This window comes from Delphinapterus leucas, chromosome 18 (genome assembly GCF_059928025.1).
Source record: "Delphinapterus leucas isolate spDelLeu-1000000601 "Yukka" chromosome 18, BTC_Dleu_Yukka2, whole genome shotgun sequence".
Lineage (NCBI taxonomy): Eukaryota > Metazoa > Chordata > Mammalia > Artiodactyla > Monodontidae > Delphinapterus > Delphinapterus leucas.
The window spans coordinates 3,939,951-3,958,376 of record NC_143146.1 but is presented as its reverse complement, the minus strand read 5'-3'; the positions used below and the strand labels follow the sequence as shown (position 1 = coordinate 3,958,376).

Genomic DNA, 18,426 nt, shown 5'->3' with positions numbered 1-18,426 from the left:
TGGAGCTGACACACAGCAGCCCTTCCTCTGGCAGCAGGGCTGTCCCTTCCCTCACACGTACCCCATCCTTCTGCCCATTTCTGACTTTGTGCTACTTAGTGGGGGTCGATCACCCGTTCCCAGTGTCTCCCTAAGTGCTGGGACATTGTCCAAGTGTATGAGGGCGTTCCATGAAGCCTCCTCCCTCTTGGTTTAGGTGCTGGGGGAAGAAACTGTGTAAGAGTATTTATGGCCCTATTTGCCTGCTGTATAAAGCAATCACTGCTGTGCCCTCAAATTGGTGTGAGAGCAATAGATCCATAGACCCGTAGACAGACAGAGATGTCCAAGTCAAACACCGTCCTTAGAGAAATATGTACACACACACACATATATAAAGGCAATATCAGTGCCGCCAGAAACACACGTAAGCTGTCCATGCTGTAGTCTGGGATGTCCTGAAATGCCTCAGTTATCACTGAGGGTAGCTTCATTAGAGGAAGTAGAACTTTTAGCACTTAACCACATGGAAATACAGATTTCCACATCGGAACTACATTAATTAGGTGATACTATAATTAGCAATTCAGTTTGTCCTTTACATTTTGCCTTGCAAGGTAGAGTGTCCACTCTGGAAAAGGCTCTCATCCTAATGCAGTGTTTTATATGTTACTGTGGGTAACGTCTCAGCCCAGTAGGAGAACGAAGGACAAAGAAGACGCAGGAAGTCTAGGTAGCGAATCCCTAAGTGATACCACAAAAGGCTCTCCTAAGAATTCTCCACCCTTGTTTCCCCACTCAGGTGGTTTCCTGTTGGCCTCCTGATTCTGGCCTGAATGGAGAATTGGTTGTGACGTTTACGTTTCTAGCCTACAGTGACATGCTCTATTTGTTTCCATTTCTTTTTCTCTAACCTGCGAGGCCTCGCTGCAGGTACGCTGAGACCGCCCCCCCCCCCCCCCCGCTCGCTGCACGTGGTTCATCCACGGGCTGCGATGCCATCTCCTTGCACCCTCAGTCTTCTCGGAACGAGTAGTTTTTATCGCTCTGTCTGCATCCATCCTTCCGGCCTTCTAGGACTGCCTTGCTCTCCTGGCTTTCCGTCATACCTTCAAGAGCTTCGTTATCTGTCGTCAGGTGTTCTGAACAGTGATGAACACGGTATCTCTCCTTGTCCTTTTGAGCTGCAGAGCAGGTAGAAGCAGCTGAGCTGTCAGCACCAAGACAGGAATAGACAGAGCGAGAAATTGGGGCTGGTGGAGGTCAGCCGGGGTCTAGCCTGAAAAAGAAACTGCTCCACGTTTTCAGGCAGAAGAAAAGGAGTACAGGGATTCGGTTCCCCAGGAAAAGTTGAGACAGATGGGAGACGATGAGGTGACCCAGAGACATGTGAAGCAGCTGCCTTCTCTGAGGCTGGAGGTGGGAAGGGAGGAGGGTATTCTACGGGGAGTGGAGCTGAGGGCAGCTGGTGGGAGCACAGCAGACTGGCACACCTTCCTTGACCTCGCATGGCCCTCCGCCCGTGCGCCAGCGCCTGGGGCGGGGCTGCTGAGGCCGCAGACGTTAGGATGTTAGGCCCCAGCTCGGGCAGACCCCATGCTTTGCTCATCCAGGTGGAGTATGCCAACTGCTCTCGCTTTAATTCAGGGGATTCAAATCAGAGATGGCGGATGGAGCCATTTCCCCGGAGCGCACTCACGCCTGCGCTTCAGTTTCCTTGGAGACGAGCCAAACCTGAGCCTGACAGCCTCCAGTTGGGAAGACAACGCATGTGCTTTGGCCTTTCGTAACTTTTCTTTGTGGACCCGGGAGACTAAGTATCTTGATGGATTGTGATTCACACCCATGGCGAAAGTTTTATAACCCCTGTTTTTATATACAGCGAACGTAATTTTTCTTTTAATTGTATGTATTGCAGTGCCGGAGCGTTACAGCGAGTACATCCAAAAAGGGAGCGCGTGGCCGCGGTCCCTAGCTTACACCCTTCTCACTGGGCATCCTCACCAAAGCGTTTAGATGCGTGTGCTAACTGCGTAAACGTGAGGAAAATGCTCAATTTCCTTTGGAGCCATTTTATTGAACAGAATCATTCCAAAGGAAATCTTTGACTACATGACAATTCCCTTTAAGATTTGTATGGATCTGTATGCATGTAAATTTCTCTGTTACATGCATGAGGGATGCTGTCACTTATAGCATGAATCCTTAAGAGGAAAAAAAAATAGCACCTGAGTTTGTTATGTAAAGACAGAGGGGGAAAAAGAGCCTTTATCCTGGCCTCTATCTTTTGTGACTTTCAGATTTTTTCTCCTTTCATCCCCCAAACAATAAACCAGCAGGAAAAGGAGGGGTGGGGCTGAGAACAGAGGAGCTGTCTTGAGTGACCTAGAAAGGCCCATGCCTGAAACCTGCTCCTGCCATTCCAGCAATGCCCGCTACGTCCCTCCCGAGTGGCACAGCTGAGACAGGACAGGCCTGATCTGTCGCCCTGGTATCACAGACTCACAGACTCACAGAGCTAGGGTGATTCCTAGGGTACATTGAGTTTTTCTCCTTGCTGTTTTCCCATTCATACAGATTCCTCTGTCCATTTAACTAGGCTCTGAGGCTCACTGCCCTTTGAATCACCAGGAGCCCAGTGGGGTGGCCTTTTCCCACTCAGTGTTGTAGCATCCATGGCTTCTATGCAACCTTAGTGCCTCTTCAGGCCAGTGGTCCCAGTGAGGTCCGGAGGCTGAGGCTAGGTGGCTGGCGCGTGTAATGTGCTTTTACTCTTCCAGGGAGATGGGCTTTATTCGGAAGCAATTTCTTTGTAAAGTATTAAATGAATTTTGACTGATGGCACTACAGCTACACGATGAGAGCCTCCTTTTCAGACGGCAGCTCATTTAGCAGCCTCATGGTTAGATGGCGTAGATAACTCCATGAGCCCTTCTCGGGGTGGTAATGTAAAAATATTCTGGAACAGGGATGAGAGGAAGGTACAGGTGAGCGTTAGAGCAGATATGGGGGTTGCTGATTAGAAAACGATACGTACTATGCAAAACTAGGACTAACATACTTTTTCATGCATCTTCAAAATCACCGAGAGAGAGAGAGAGAGAGAGAGAGAGAGAGAGAGAGAGAGAGAGGTTGACATTACCATCCATGTTCTGGAGACGAGAAATCAGGAAGGCTCAGTACCTTGATGTCATTACTTCCCAGGCACCAGGACTGGTTGAAGCTGGAGCCCAAAAGGCAGCAGCCATGCAAGGCTTGTCCTCTTTCCAATACAGATTGATGCCTCCTACCTAGATGTGGGCCTTGAGAAGTAGACTCGGCTTTGGCAGCTGGTGAAGCTGGAAAGGACTTTTCTAAAAAGAAAGGGGAGCACCTGGAAATAGGCCATATGTCAACGGATTGTATTCAGTGAGGTGGACATCTTTCTGTAGAAAGTGAGGATCTACCAAGGATTGGACACGAGCGATCCTGGAGTTAGATTTTTGGTTTTCTATTCACGTCTTCTTCTGAAAATTAACTTTTAGTTCTCGTGTTAACTTAGGACTAAGAGAAAGTGTGTGCGTTATCATCATCCAGATTATATATTTTTTTTTAACTGTGGCCAACTCGTTTGCTATAATTGTTTTCAAGTGAAAATAAAACCCAAAACCTTTTAGTTGCCTTCATTAAAACGACAGTGCGCCTTTTCAGAATGTGCAGTTTTGAAATGCTTAGGCACAGTTCAGATTTCAGCATTGTGCGAAGTTTCTGCATTTGTCTTGTGCCACCACCTCCTTGCTGGGGGGAGGGGGTGATGTCAGAGGAGTGGGGGGAGGTTAGGACTCGCCACTGCCCAGAGGTAACCCGCCGCAGGTCCCCTCTCCCCACACCCACTTAGGAAGCAGTAGAGAGGCACGTCAACCCCTTCCACCTGCTCACACTGCAGCCAGGGAAGTGTGCCTGGAGGCCCAGTGGGGACCCAGAACTCCTGCCCACCCAGCGGCAATGAGAATCCCCTCTTCTTTTGTGTCAGAGGAGGTTGAGCGGGGACCCCGAATTCTCCACTTGACAGTAATGAGGCTGTGCCTCTCTTCCCCTGCTGAGTCAACTAACCAGAAGGTTAAGTGGGAAACTTCAACGTCCTCTTCTCAATTGATAGAACAGCTTTGTGGGAAATCAGAAAGGATGTAGAAGAACTCAACACCATCAACCAATGGGATCTGCTCACTTATAGATGTGTAAACCAAGAGAAGCAGAATTCTCATTCTTTTCAAGTCCATGCTTCAAGAAAGACTATATTCTGGGCCATAAACCAAACCTAAAATTCCGAAGGATTGAAATTATACAGACTGGGGCTTTCCTATCACAATGGACTCAAACTAAAAATCAAGAAGAGAAAAATAACAGGAAAATCTCCAAATACCTGGAAACTAAAAAATGCCCTTCTAAATAATCCATAAATCAAAAATGAAGTTTCAAGGGAATTCAAAAATACGTTGAACTGAATGAAAATGAAAATACAACGTATCAAACTTTTGAGACAGACCTGAAACAGTGCCAAGAGGAAAATTTATAGCACTACATACACATATTAGAAAAGAGGAAAGTCTCAAGTCAGTAATCTAAGCTTCCACCTCAACAACCTAGAAGAAGGAAAGTAAAATAAACCCAGAACAAGCAAACAAAAGGCAATCCAAGAGCAAACCGAGAGCAAAATGCGTGGAATTTTTTTAAAAATAGAGAAAATCAATGAAACAAAGAGTTGGTTCTCTTAAAATAACCATAAAAATGACAAACCTCTAGTAAGGAATGACAAGGAAAAAAGAGAAAAGACTCAAATTGCTAATATCAGGAATAAAACAGGAAATATGAATACAGACCCTGCAGTCAACAAAAAGATCAAAAGGGAATAAATACTACAAACAACCATCACATATAAATTTGATGACTTAGATGAACTGGACCAGTTCCTCACAAAACACAAATGACCTCAATTCACCACATATGAAATAGAGTCCTGAGTCTTCCCTGCGCTGATGTCAATATCCTGCTGGTGATGGTTTTGTCCGATGTTATCACTGGCGGGAATGGGGTAAAGGGTCCACCGGCTCTATTGGTGTTATTTCTTACAACGGTGAATCTACAATTATCTCAAAATTAAAAGTTTAAGAAGTACTTAAAGGTGATGGGAGCAGGTTATCTATGGACATAATAAACGGGCATGAGTGGATATCATTTATTTAGATTTTCTAGTTGCCTTCGACAAGGCCAATACCAAACTTTATTGGATTGAGGAAATCATCATGATTAAAAGACCAAGTCTGGAAACAGATTGTATTTTACCCTTAAAAAGAAAAAATAAACCCATCTCGGATGTATGTGCACACATATGTGTGTCGTGTGCATGTATGTCTCAGCCCGTCCCCTGAAAAGTCCTAGAAACACTGACCAGCTTGATAATACTATGCTGTTGTGCACCTCTAGGTCCCTAATTACAATTTTCCTGTAAAATATGAAAGGGCTCCTTGAGGAAGTACTTGATTCCAGATTTGGGACCAGGAAAAAAAAACATGATATGGAACCATGTGTTAGCATTCCACTCATGCCAAGTTTATGTAACACATAGTCGTTAGCATTATTGTATTAGTTGTGATAAAATAAGCTATCTTGGGGGGTAATGTCTAATACTTCTGTTGAGCTGTCAACTCAAATCCTGTCAATACTGTAATCACCCATGTCTTAGGAATAGGCTCAGAAGCTCTTAAACTTGGAATGCCTTTGCAGAATGTTAATTTAACATATAAAGAAAGACTCAAAGAGCTAAAGCAGTTTTCCCATTGTCACAAAATAATTAAGCTCACCTGCTTCAAGACTTATTAATTTTACATGAAGTAAAAAGTTTTGCCCAACGCCATGCTTCCTACAAGCATCAAACTGCCCTTCTTGAGTGTTTGCACTTGTATGGATTTTGTTAAGTATCTTTTCCACGTAACTTCTCCAGCTGGTGTCTCCAACTGGGAGGTTTTGAACTTTAGTTTTAATGGGAGACCTTTAGCTTTTTGTCTAACTATCCAAGTACAACCAGGACGCCATTCATGAGGACTTCCCAGAGCACATGATCTTGTGATAATGAAAGACTCATCAACATAACCTTAAATAAAAAGGGGCAGCACGGATGTTATGCTATATGTGGTCACAATGTAACGAAACCTTTTTGTTCATTTCACCAAATATTAAATGAATCTGCCCAGTGGACAGAGCATTTTGCTTGTCGCTGCAGAGACAGAGCTGAGCAATCCATAGTCACTCCCTCAAGGTGCAGCAGGAAGGCCCATCATAAAGCAAGGCATGACAGGAGCAAAGACAGGCAAGGAATGTATTTAGAAAAAATCAGGTAGTCCAGCTGTGTGTGTGTGTGTGTGTGTGTGTGTGTGTTCAGAATCATCAGGTACCCATGAAAAGAAGAGGCTAGAATTATAGATTGGAACCATACAGAGGAGGACCCTACACTGCAGGCTCAGCTCTGGGACATTAAATAACTTGCCAGAGTCCATATAGATGCAGAGCAGCTTAGCTGGGTGTCTGTGGTCTCTGGGCACTGCTGTCTCTAATACAGGAAGGCATGTAGAAGCCAAACTCCAGGTTAAGGTTTCTCAACCCCAATCCGATGGTCATTGGGGGCCAGATACTTCTTCACTGTGGAGCTGTCCGGGGCACTGTGGGATGCTTGTAGCATCCCTGTCCTTCCAACCCTTCAGTTGTGACAAACGCAAAAGCCTCCAGGCACTGAAAGTGTCACCATCATCCCTGGTTGAGAACCACTGCTCTAGATGATGTGAAAATCGTTTATATTCAACAATGTGTAATATGTAACATGATATATAGCTTACGTTTTAATATTGGCAAGCCATGTTCTGGCCTAGGGGCAAACTGGATAATTAGATAATGATTGAGAAGTATCTTAAAGTTGTTTAGTTGTTTGCCTCTTAGCTCAAGCAGTCTTCTGATCCAAATTCATGTTGGAAAATCTGGGAATCTGGAGGGTATCTTGGGATTCCTGTGCCGTTTAGGCTCTTGTGACAGCAAAGAATAAAATCTCAGCAAGGCTTTATTGTAAGGATGACACAGTTAGGCATTGGAACTTGAAAACCCGCTAGGAACCGAGCCTCACTGGGGGTCATCTGGCCTTTTTCTAGCTTCCTCTCACTGGCCACTCAGCCTCTTTCTCATGGATTCTTTCTGTCTAGTTCCATCTTGCTGCCAATGAGACAATCTCCTCTGGGCCATCCAGTTAAAATTCCCCAAGGAGTCGGGTGACTATCACCTTCACTGGTCTAGCCACCCACACTCCCTCATGGTGATGCAGAACAAAGAGGCATCATTGACCAGCTGCCCTCCTTGGGGTCAGTCCTGGTCTCCCCGGGGTAAAGGACAGCCTGTGACGCCCAGCCCTGGCGAAGCAGCAACAACTGTTGAACCTGATGAGCCTCGCGGCTGACGTGACCCTCAGGACCCCACCTGGGAGCTCACACTTGGCTGAGGCTGAGGGAGACAATAAAACCAATAAAACCACTTCAGAAATCAAGTCTCCCAGGCCAGATGGGAATACCAGCGAAACCAGACAACAAAGTCATTTAAATATGTTCGTAAGTAAACTGTGACAGAAAAAAAGAACTGTTCTTTGAATAATCCAGAATTAATTGTTTCCTGAGTTTTCTTTGTTTGAAGGACTTCACATTTTATTCACTGCTTAAATGATCCAAAGGAGCGCTTTTCTTTTTTACTGAAGTATAGTTAATTTACAGTGTGTTAGTTTCCAGTGTACAGCAGAGTGATTCAGTTACACATACATACATATATATGTACATATCTGTTCAATATCTATTCTTTTTCAGATTCTTTTCCATTATAGGTTATTACAAGACATTGAGTATAGTTTTCTGTGCTCTACAGTAGGTCCTTGTTGTTTAGTATTTTCTATATAGTAGTGTATATCTGTTAATCCCGAAGTCCTGATTTATCTCTTCCCCCCCCCCCAACCCCGCTATCCACTTTGGTGACCATAAGTTTGTTTTCTACATCTGTGAGTCTATTTCTTTTGTAAATAAGTTCATTTGCTATCATTTTTTTAGATTCCACATATAAGTGACATCATATAATATTTGTCTTTCTCTGACCTACTTCACTCAATATGAGAATCTCTAGGTCCATCCATGTTGCTGCAAATGGCCCTATTTAATTCGTTTTTATGGCTGCGTAGTATTCTGCTGTATATATATATATATATATATATATATATACTGCATCGTTTTTATCCATTCTTCTGTCAGTGGACATTCAGGTTGCTTCCATATCTTGACTCTTGTAAATAGTGCTGCTGTGAACATTGCATGTATCTTTTGGAATTAGAGTTTTCTCTGGATATATGCCCAGGAGTGGGATTGCAGGATCATACGGTAGCTCTATTTTAAGTTTTTTAATAAAGACAGCGCTCCATTTCTCAAACTCACGCCTCATTTCCTTCCCTCCCAAGGTGTCATGAAGTCTTCCTACTTGGTTTAGAGAGTTTTCTGAGCAGGTGAGGGTTTTTCAGAATAAACAGGCTATGATGGCTGTGAGTCAGCACCCCTTTCTCCTAAACTCACGATTGGAGGAGGGCTCCGGCAATCAGAGCCTGGGAATGGGAGCTTTGAACTTGCCTGTAGCGAGAACTCTAAGACCTGAAGACACTGCTCTTATGAATAATTTAAAACTGCCGCTGAGTCAAGTTATTCTTTAAAGGAAATTACTTTCGTGGTCATGTTTAACCATTAGTAATTATGCCACTTTCTTTTATTATAGGTAATGTATGAAATTGTTGGAGCAATTGAAAAAAATAAAGACTCCCTTTCACAGAATCTTCTATTTGTAATGAAAAGTAAGTGTTCCCCGTACGGTTAAAATGCCACACATTCTTTATGTCTCTGTCTCTGAACATGGTCCTATAAAATATGCCACCAGCTAAGGATAATTGAACTATCTTTCGTGTTCTAATGCCCAGAATAATAAGGAATGGAGCTTGCCATGCTACACACTGGTTATAATTTAATTTAGAGTCTAGTAGAAACCATAATTTAACTAAGCTTTTAGCAGATAGAAATATAAAACACCTTTACCAGTTTGGCGTGTGAATATAAAGAAGCTCTTGTGTGAAGACTGACGAAGATGCGTATGGCTTCCACGGTTATTTAGGCTACAGCAGGGTGAGTTTCATTACTTAAGATGACTCTGGAGCACATCTGAGGGTGGTATTTTATTCTTGTGTACTTTCAGCTATAAAAAACTAATGCTTACAAAGTAAAATGAGGGTACAAATTGATATATACATACACACATGTATATATCCATATAAATTTATAGGTGACATCTACTTAGTGAACCTTAGTACTTTATATACATATCTCTATACATATATCTATAATTCTATACTATATGTAAAACGATGTACTGGGTTTATATGTGGTATAATTATATATATATCTCTGTATTTACATATAGATCTGTAAATTTACGTATATGTATAGTTCTATCTCCTCTAGTAATTATTTTCTTAATAGCAGTTCTGCAGTGATTCACATTTTCTTAATAACCTCTTCAACGAATTAAAATGTATCATCTTTGTGCTTTAAGTTGCTCTAAGTGAGATGGAGCCATTTATCATTCCTGGGAAAAGAAGCATATCATAGCCTTTCATGAAATAGTTGAATGCCTTTGAGCTGGAAATAAGACATCCATATCACTTCCGGCTGGAGGAATATATTTACCTTAAATCAAATAGTAGAGTTGCAGTATATTGCTTTTCATGGGGAATGACTCGGCTTGCCTCTCAGAATGTATGGTTATTGAGTTCTCTTAAAGGCTGAGACTAATGATAAAAACATGGACTTGGAATAATACTGTGTAAAAAGAAAGAAGTGAGATAGTTGATCTTCTTGATTATCACTGGAAATATCTTCCTTCTAGTTTTTAAATATTTGGACTTTCATTCATAACATACTTAAAATTTTATAACGTACATAAAATCCATGTATTTTATGAAGAACTAATACACAGCATGTTTTCAAAGTTGGCACTAGGCCTACTTTTTTTTGTATTTCATGGTGACGGAATATGTATTTAGAAAGAAAACATGATGGCTTCAGGTATTGCAATTCTGCTTATCTTAACAGAGTCCCTGTATCTTAAAGTCATTCTTTTGTGTATGCTTGCTAACAAGTGCCAAGAGAAAACAGGCGTATCTTATTTTATTCTAAATATTTTAGACTATACATACATCTGAGCAAGACGACAAAATTTGCAACGTGCACCTATGTGTTCATATAAGAGGTGCAAAGCATTTTCTGCAGAGGGCTAGAGAGTAAATATTTCAGGCTTTGCGAGCCGTAAGTTCACTGCCACAACCACTCAACTCTGCTATGATAATGAGGAAGCAAGCGCAGACAATACAGATGGATGTGGCTGCATTTCAATAAAACTTTATTTACAAAAACAGGCAATGGGCCGGATTTGGCCCACAGGCCACGGTTGCTCACCCGTTCTATCCCACAAGCAAAGATGCATGGTTGTGATAGTATTTTATGAATCTATGGAATGTTTTGACACTGCAAATAGTTATTAAAAGCAAGTGTAATTTATAGATAATAGTAATAATTCCTGTCTCCAGGCACCTTGCTAAGTACTCTGCTTACAGCATCTGATTCAATTCTCATATTATCCAAAAGCTCCCAGGTGTGGAAGGAGGCAGGGTCTGTGGCAGGATCCCTACAAATCCAGCTGTGTCTGTGACAGCCCTGACCAGTGCAGACAGGGAGCTGGGTGGCACAGCTCACACAGACAGTGCCCTCGTTGATGCCCAAGATGGGAAATCAAGTCCACTTGACTCAGAAGGAAGTAGGTACAGTCCAGACTCTTAAGTCTACTTATAAGTAGAGGAGATTTTACTATTTATTGTCAGTGATGCTGTTGGCATTTCTGCAGACCTGCTCATAGACTGTGGGCACCTCAGTTAGCTCAGCCCGTTTTACGGGCAGAAAGGTGCCCAGTGCATTGTGTCTAGAGCCCAGAGAGGGATGCTTCCCATTGCAATGTGTATACAGGGTGACATGAAGAAAAATGCCTGCAGCAAGTGACTCCTAGAAATAGGGAAGGGAGGCCAAAGCTGTCTCTTTGCTAGGGACTTCCTTCTCAGGCTCTAGGTGGCAACACGATGGCCGAATTTCTCTTTTCAATGTGCCGAGGAACCTGCTCTCACCTCCTACTGGCTCAGCTTATGGGCCGGGCTCTACTGTTAGGGATGAGGCCTGATGGCACCTCCATCGTAGGGGGATGCTACCCCTGCTTTACCTTCAGGCAGCCTGGGTGTGTGATCCAGAGAAAGGACAGAAACAGATCACTTACATGTTTCGGTTCATAGTTATGTCTAGTGTTTATAGACGTAGTAAAGCCTTTTTCCGCAGTTATGGGAGTACCAAGTTGCACTATTTATCTGTGGTTCCATCCATCCACAGACTAGCTAGAAATATAAATAATATTTTTAATTAAGTTACATAGGCCATGGTATTATGTGTTTATTGTTTCACTGTTTTTAAATGATTTCAAACTTAAAGTCACAAAATTAGTACAAGGAACTCCCGTGTGCTCTTTTCCCAGATTGACTTTTTTCATTTCCTTTCTCCTTTTCTCTCTCACTCTCTCCTTCCTTCCATCTCCGTGTGTGCGTGCATGTGTATGTACGCACACTCTCTGAGCCACTGGAGAATGGCCAAAATTGTCTTTGTGCCTAAATACTTTGGTCCCTATCCTAAGACCAAGGACATGATCGTAGATGTCCTCAGTAAATTATCATAATATTAAACGTGGATATGATACCAATATCTAATCCAGAGTTTATGTAACACTTTACCAATTATCCCACTAATGTCTTTCATACTCATTTTTCTCCCAATTCAGGACCATTTGCTGAGTTTACTTGCCATTTCTTGTCAGTCTTCTTTAAGCTGGGACATTTCCTCAGCTTTCCTTTTTCTTCATGACATTAATATTTTAAGAAGTGGAAGCCCAGTTTGGTCATTATTTTGATACTAAAATTGCCCAAGACTTGGCCAGTGAGAACCCCTCCAAGCTAGTTCCTATGTCCTTTTGACAGGTTCTCATGTCTTTTGGGGTACGTTCTTACATTCTGGCTTTCCAGAGTGTTCTAGGATCTTCTACCTTGCCTCAGATCCAGAATTGGCCACTTATCCAAGAAGACTTGATTTATTTTAGAAGTGAATGGTGTTAAGAAACACTAAGAAACGGGGGCAGGGTGAACTCATTGCTACTGGCGTGTCATTGCTTTTAGATCCTTTCAGAACTAGAAAATTTAAGATATAGGCATAGATTTTACATATATATGTGTGTGTGTATATATAGATATAGATAGATAGATCACAGTATATTATTGTGATACCTATAATTTCTAGCCAACACCACAGGGCTCCTTTTTGCCTTCCTGTAATCCATAATTGTATCTCCCTTCTCTGACCCTCCTCCTAGCTCCCTATTTGTTTATTCATATAGCGACTTTTCACTCAAGGCACTGCTAATAAATATATTAGCTGGGCAAACAAAATAATCTGAGTGCAGAAATGGTGGAAACTAAACCACTTTGCTCCTGAACGCTGCCAGCTGTCCGATGGGCTAAGACTGATCCTGAATGATTTATGCATGTTACATCACACTTTAATCTTGCGGGAATCCACGGAGTAGGTACTCGGGTGGTTATTTCACAGAAAAGGAAATTAAGGCTTAAAAACTGTCTACATACAGATAGAAGTAACCCAAGAAACATGCCTTCTAGATCCTTAACTGTCACAGACACGGTTTTCACTTTGCTATTCAAATGTGTCCAGCCATTCACGAGCCCATTTCTCCCTGAGGTGTCAGGAAAGACATATGGACCCAGAATTACCAGAATTTTTATAACCTAACATCTAATATATCAACTTGCTTTCACCTTTCCAGCTTAACTGGATCAGAAAAAGAGGCACTTTTCTCCCTAACAGCTGAGACAGCCGAATGAGACAGGGGCTCCCCAGTGTCTGCATTCCACTGGGAGAGAGGTTCTTCCTGGGGACGTGTGTCCCCAGCAGTTATTTTCCTGGAATGGAGAGCTGCTGACTAAGACCATTTCATGACTTGGTCAAGTGCACTGAGGCCCCTTAGGTCTGAGCAGGTCCGATCCGGTTCTGGCTGTTAGGAGAGCAGTAAGAGCCACTCAGTTCAAGAGCAAGGGATTCAGGGCTCAGGTGGGGGACGGGAGAGCATGGGATCTGGACCAAGGGCAAAAAAAGGTCAGAATTCATCAAACAGCGTGATGAGTAGTGGGGAAAATGAAAAAGAGGCAAAAGGAAAGGTAGACTCCTAAATTCCCTCCCCACTCAGAATGTTTTAGTGGTTAGAACGCTCGGATGACGTGTGAGCTTAACGCTTGCATGAATTACGATTTTAATGCCGCTTACAATATTCATTTATTTATTTCCTAGCTAGTGAAAATGTCATGATCAATCATTTGTTCCAGTCGAAACTGTCACCAACAGGAGCCCTCGTACCTTCCTCTCCTTCTTTTAAATTCAGAGGACATAAATCTGCCTGGCTCAGTAAGAAAATGACAGCTTCTTCAATGATTGGAGAAAACAGGAATTATCTAGAACTTAGTAAGGTAGGAGTTTTTATGATTCGTGTCTGGTTGTTTTGAAGTTTGCCTATTAGGACATTTGCTTCTTCTTTTAAAGAAAAACAAGCACAATCCTCAATGCTAGTGGAAATAAATTGATATTTTAATTGAAAAAATTAAAGGAAAGACTGCTTACCTAAAGTACAACCCTCTGAGAGAGGACAGTTATAAGAAAGTGCAGTGGAGTGAAAATTTGATAGCAAATAGAGTATCGGTCATTTTATTTGTTGTCTGTGCAGCATCCTTTTTACATCTCATCTCTGTGACTGTCTTTTTGATGAATGGGAGGTAACTTCAGGGACAGTAGGATTAAAGGGAATAAACTTAGCTACCTTATTCTCTTGATATTAATCACTTCAGAGGCTTTGGGTCTCTAAACAATAAATTGAAGTTTCTCATATAGACATAGTGTATTTTTCAGGTCCTAGAGTGTTTTCACTGTGTTTTGCAGATTTTTAATTTATTTCAGCATTATACTAATTTTTCATTGGGGTATAGTTGCTTTACCATGTTGTGTTAGTTTCTGGTGTACAACGAAGTGAACCAGCTGTATGTATACATAGATCCCCTCCCTCTTAGACCTCCCTCCCCTACCATCCCACCCCTCTAGGTCACCACAGAGCACCGAGCTGAGCCCTGTGCTGTACCGCAGGTCCCCAGTAGCTATCTGTTTTACACATGGTGGTGTATTTATGTCAAACCTAACCTCCCAGTTCATCCCACCCCACCCCCGCTGCCCTGTGTCCACACGTCCATTCTCTACGTCTGTGTCTGTATTCCTGCCCCGCAAACAGTTTCATCTGTGCCATTTAACGGGTATTTGTCCCACACCAGCGTGGTTGTACTTACAACCTAAAGATTCTGACGATTTCTAAAATAGAACAAAAAATTCAGTGAAGAGTTGTTTCAAACTGAAATGTTTTAAGTTTATGAATTCAGTGCCCAGTTGTAGCCCAGTTTGTTTTGCTTGCCTTTATAAAAACTCTTAAAAAATGAGAAATATGGTTGGGAAGGTGTCCAGGACAATCAATCTCAGAAATTCAGTCATTGTAGCTTGCTGAACCGCATTTTAACTTACCAATTAAAATAAAAGCATAATTAAAGTCAACTGTATTATAGAAGAATGGCAGAAATGTGTGTAGCGTATTAGAAGTGTGTGTGTGTGTGTGTGTGTGTGCTCCTGAGTGTGTGTGTATGTGTTTAGCCATTAGACCCTAGATTTAAGGGTCCTTTGATATAGTTGTTCCAGAACTGGACCATCACAGGAATTCAATCTCACTGCATATAAAATGGCATCTTTTACATAAAAAGGACAAAGTGTTCCCCTTGTAAAAGCTCCATCTCTATTCCTGGTGGTTTCGCTGAAACTTCTGGCCTTTTCCTTTCTCAGTCACCCTGGAAACCATGAGCAAGAAATCGCCACACACCTCCAAACTGTAATTTTTAACCTTAATTATTAAACATTACCAGGCATAGATGCCATTAGTCTTTTCCCTGAAGGACTGCAAAAGCGAGATAATTCACAGCAGTTCCTCCACCCGGAAAGGGAAATTGAGTGTTCAATTTCAAGGGATGAAGATTTATTTATCATGATTTTTCCTTAAGTGTTCCATTCCTCTCTTCCCTCCGAGGGTCCTCACCCCTGCACACCCATCCCTGTGACCAGCAGGGTAGCCATCTACCCACCCTTCAACTGAGCATCACGTTCGGCTTTGTGTTTGTAGAAAACAAGTTGATCTTAGACCAATCGCTTCGTTTTCCATTCCCTTGTCAGTTACAATTGATCTTTTCAGCTTGACAGTTCATCTCGACGGAAGGAAGTGAGCTATTGCCATGATAGCAATAGCACCATATTGACAAGGATGTTTCATCAAATTTTTTGTTCTATCGAGACCTTTTATTTTAAGATAAATGATTTTGGATCGATAGATCTGTTGGTCTCAGTCTGTATGATTTCGTGAAATGTAATAGTACATTAGTGGCTGAGGTTTCTTTTAACCCCTGGTGGGATTTAATTAATTACTTTCTGCCCTTTCGTTCTTCACCCACTGGCTTCATTTCCACTGACTTCTTTTATCTGCATTATCATTTAATCTTTGCTACGTATGAATTATTTTCTTTTAAGAGCTAGATATAACTACTTATCGAAGAAAACAGTCTACTGTCATTTTTCACAGGCAAGTAATTTACTAACCCCTTTTAGTCATTAAAAGAAGAAAAAGAAAAGGAAGAGAAAGAAAAAAAGAGTAGGACACTGATTATAGTTAAACTCACGGAACAAACCAGTGATTGTTAAAACATCAGATCTTTGTAACGTAAAATATCAGTTGTATCCTTTTACCGCAGAGTAAGCTACATTTCATGATAAACATGCACAATTAGTAACACAATCAGGATACCAGGGGGAGTTTACTGTACCACCAAGCGAGTTAACATCTGTCTATTCTCAAATGAAAGTAGATGCAGGTTCGTGACAGCCATGGACTTGAAAGGCTACAGAAATGGTTACTTTACATGTAGTTGCCCATTTTTCTAGCTCGTGGTACCATTACCGAAAATCATTTGGCACTGATTTTTATAGTCTGTTTTAAATCTGCATCTGCCTGTAAGTGAGTTTATATGAATCAGAGGGTTAATTTTTTTCCCTCTAAACTGGAATTTAGTAAAATAAACCCGCTCACCCTTTCCTTTTGTTTTCATTACAGTTATTAAAAAAGAAAGGAAATTCTACATTTCTTCAAAGACTAGAACGGGGAGGCCCGGCCACCATTGCATCGCAACTCAGGGTTAGTGAAGTTTTCAGATTTCAAAAACTTCCATTTTGATTATATCAACTGTAGAGGGTTTACATGGAATTCTCCTCCATTTTCAGCACTTAAGGACCTTCAGAAAAGTAAGCATGCACACACACGCACACACACACACACGCAAAGCAAGTGAATGCATAATAAATAAGAATCATGGATTGAAGATAAAGATTTTTATTTAAAAATTGCTTTACCTTGTCAGTCGGTGCCCTCTTTGGGGAATCAGTTGTGCTTTACTTCTCTCCTTAGAAAACTCTGACGGATATTACTGGAAAACTTCAGAAGTGCACGCCACACTTTATTCATTGCATCAAGCCCAATAACTCGAGGCTGCCAGATACTTTTGATCATTTTTACGTGTCTGCTCAGCTGCAATACATTGGGGTCCTGGAGATGGTGAAGATCATCAGACACGGATACCCTGTCCGCCTTTCCTTCTCGGATTTCCTGTCAAGGTAGGTTTTGCTCTCGTGTCCACTGTTCCCAGGACCATGTTGATAATATTGTAGCGTGGATCTTCTGTTTTCTTTTCTGGCATTTCTTTTATTATTCATATTCTTTTACCCTGAGTAGACAAAATACTGTGGGAAGCAATGAAATACGCTGACAAAGCTTATATAAAAAGTTACTGGGCTTCCCTGGTGGCGCAGTGGTTGAGAGTCCGCCTGCCGATGCAGGGGACGCGGGTTCGTGCCCCGGTCCGGGAAGATCCCACATGCCGCGGAGCGGCTGGGCCCGTGAGCCATGGCCGCTGAGCCTGCGCGACCGGAGCCTGTGCTCCGCAACGGGAGGGGCCACAATAGTGAGAGGCCCGCGTATCTCAAAAAAAAAAAGTTACTAAACTTTACTGCAGACCCGATAGCTTGGAAACAATTTTCGTGTTCCCTTAAATTTAGGTTTCCTCGGATTTAAACATTTATAAAATTGTTGCTTATAATATTGACATAAAAATTATAATTTAATATAAGAAACTAAGTATGTGATTATTTTCTCCTTTTATATGTATGAACAAATTTTTTTAGGTCAAGTGTTGGCAAACTGCATTCATGGGCAAATCCAGCCCACTACCTATTTTTTGTAAATAAAATTTTATTGGAATACAGGCAGTGAAAATAATGAGGAAATCTGTTTTCAAGCAATCAAACAATAAAAGGGAGGATGAGCAAAAGGGAAACAAGAAAGTATTTGGTAATCTTATATAAAAACGTGAAATTTAAAAATAACATTGACATAGAGTAATATCAATATTACAAGTATAAAATCTAGCATTTATGGTTAAAAACTAACTGTGCAAATAGTATGGAGAAATCTGTTTGGCAAACTATTCACCTAAAAAAAAAGAGATTTTAAGATTTTGTTGACCAGAAGTTCCATTTGAGCCACTGGTTTGAAGAAGCTGCTAAATTCAGGCAAAGCAATCAACGAAAAAACTTAAATCACCAAGTTGGAAATAATCAGGACAAAGGGTATGATATTTAAACTATGACTAAAATTCTATGTTTCATTTGTATCACATTTGTTTTTCCAGAGGATAGAAGTAGCATCTGTTTATCGTGTATTTTGGTAAATTTCACAAAGACACAAATAAGAAAATAAACATCATATGAGCCATTCATTCTCAAAGAGCTGATAGACTATTCAGAAGGGAGCAGATAAAATCCACCACATTTCAGGATAAAGTATCTGGAGAATGAATATGTTTAACCTGCAGAGTGTATCGTGTAGATAGACAAGATAATTGTGTTTAAAAACTTAAAAGATGCTAATTCATGAGCTAATAGACACACTGTCTACTATTTATAGGGAAAAACTGCAAAGTTGGGCATTACACAGGGATACATTAAGAATTAATATGTGCTGAATATAAGAATTAATTTGTGCTTTTGTTGGGTAGGGCTGGTGGTGTCA

General features: G+C 41.5%; 1 protein-coding gene across 1 annotated transcript in view; it reads left to right on the top strand.

The window, feature by feature from the left end:
• The window catches only part of MYO16 (myosin XVI), a 401,807-nt gene that overhangs the window by 259,842 nt on the left and 123,539 nt on the right, over positions 1-18,426 (top strand). Inside the window, exons 23-26 of the mRNA XM_022576783.3 lie at positions 8,800-8,875; positions 13,521-13,696; positions 16,417-16,497; positions 16,768-16,973. Of these exons, the coding sequence (XP_022432491.1) occupies positions 8,800-8,875; positions 13,521-13,696; positions 16,417-16,497; positions 16,768-16,973 (539 nt within the window). The remainder of the gene's footprint in view (positions 1-8,799; positions 8,876-13,520; positions 13,697-16,416; positions 16,498-16,767; positions 16,974-18,426) is intronic.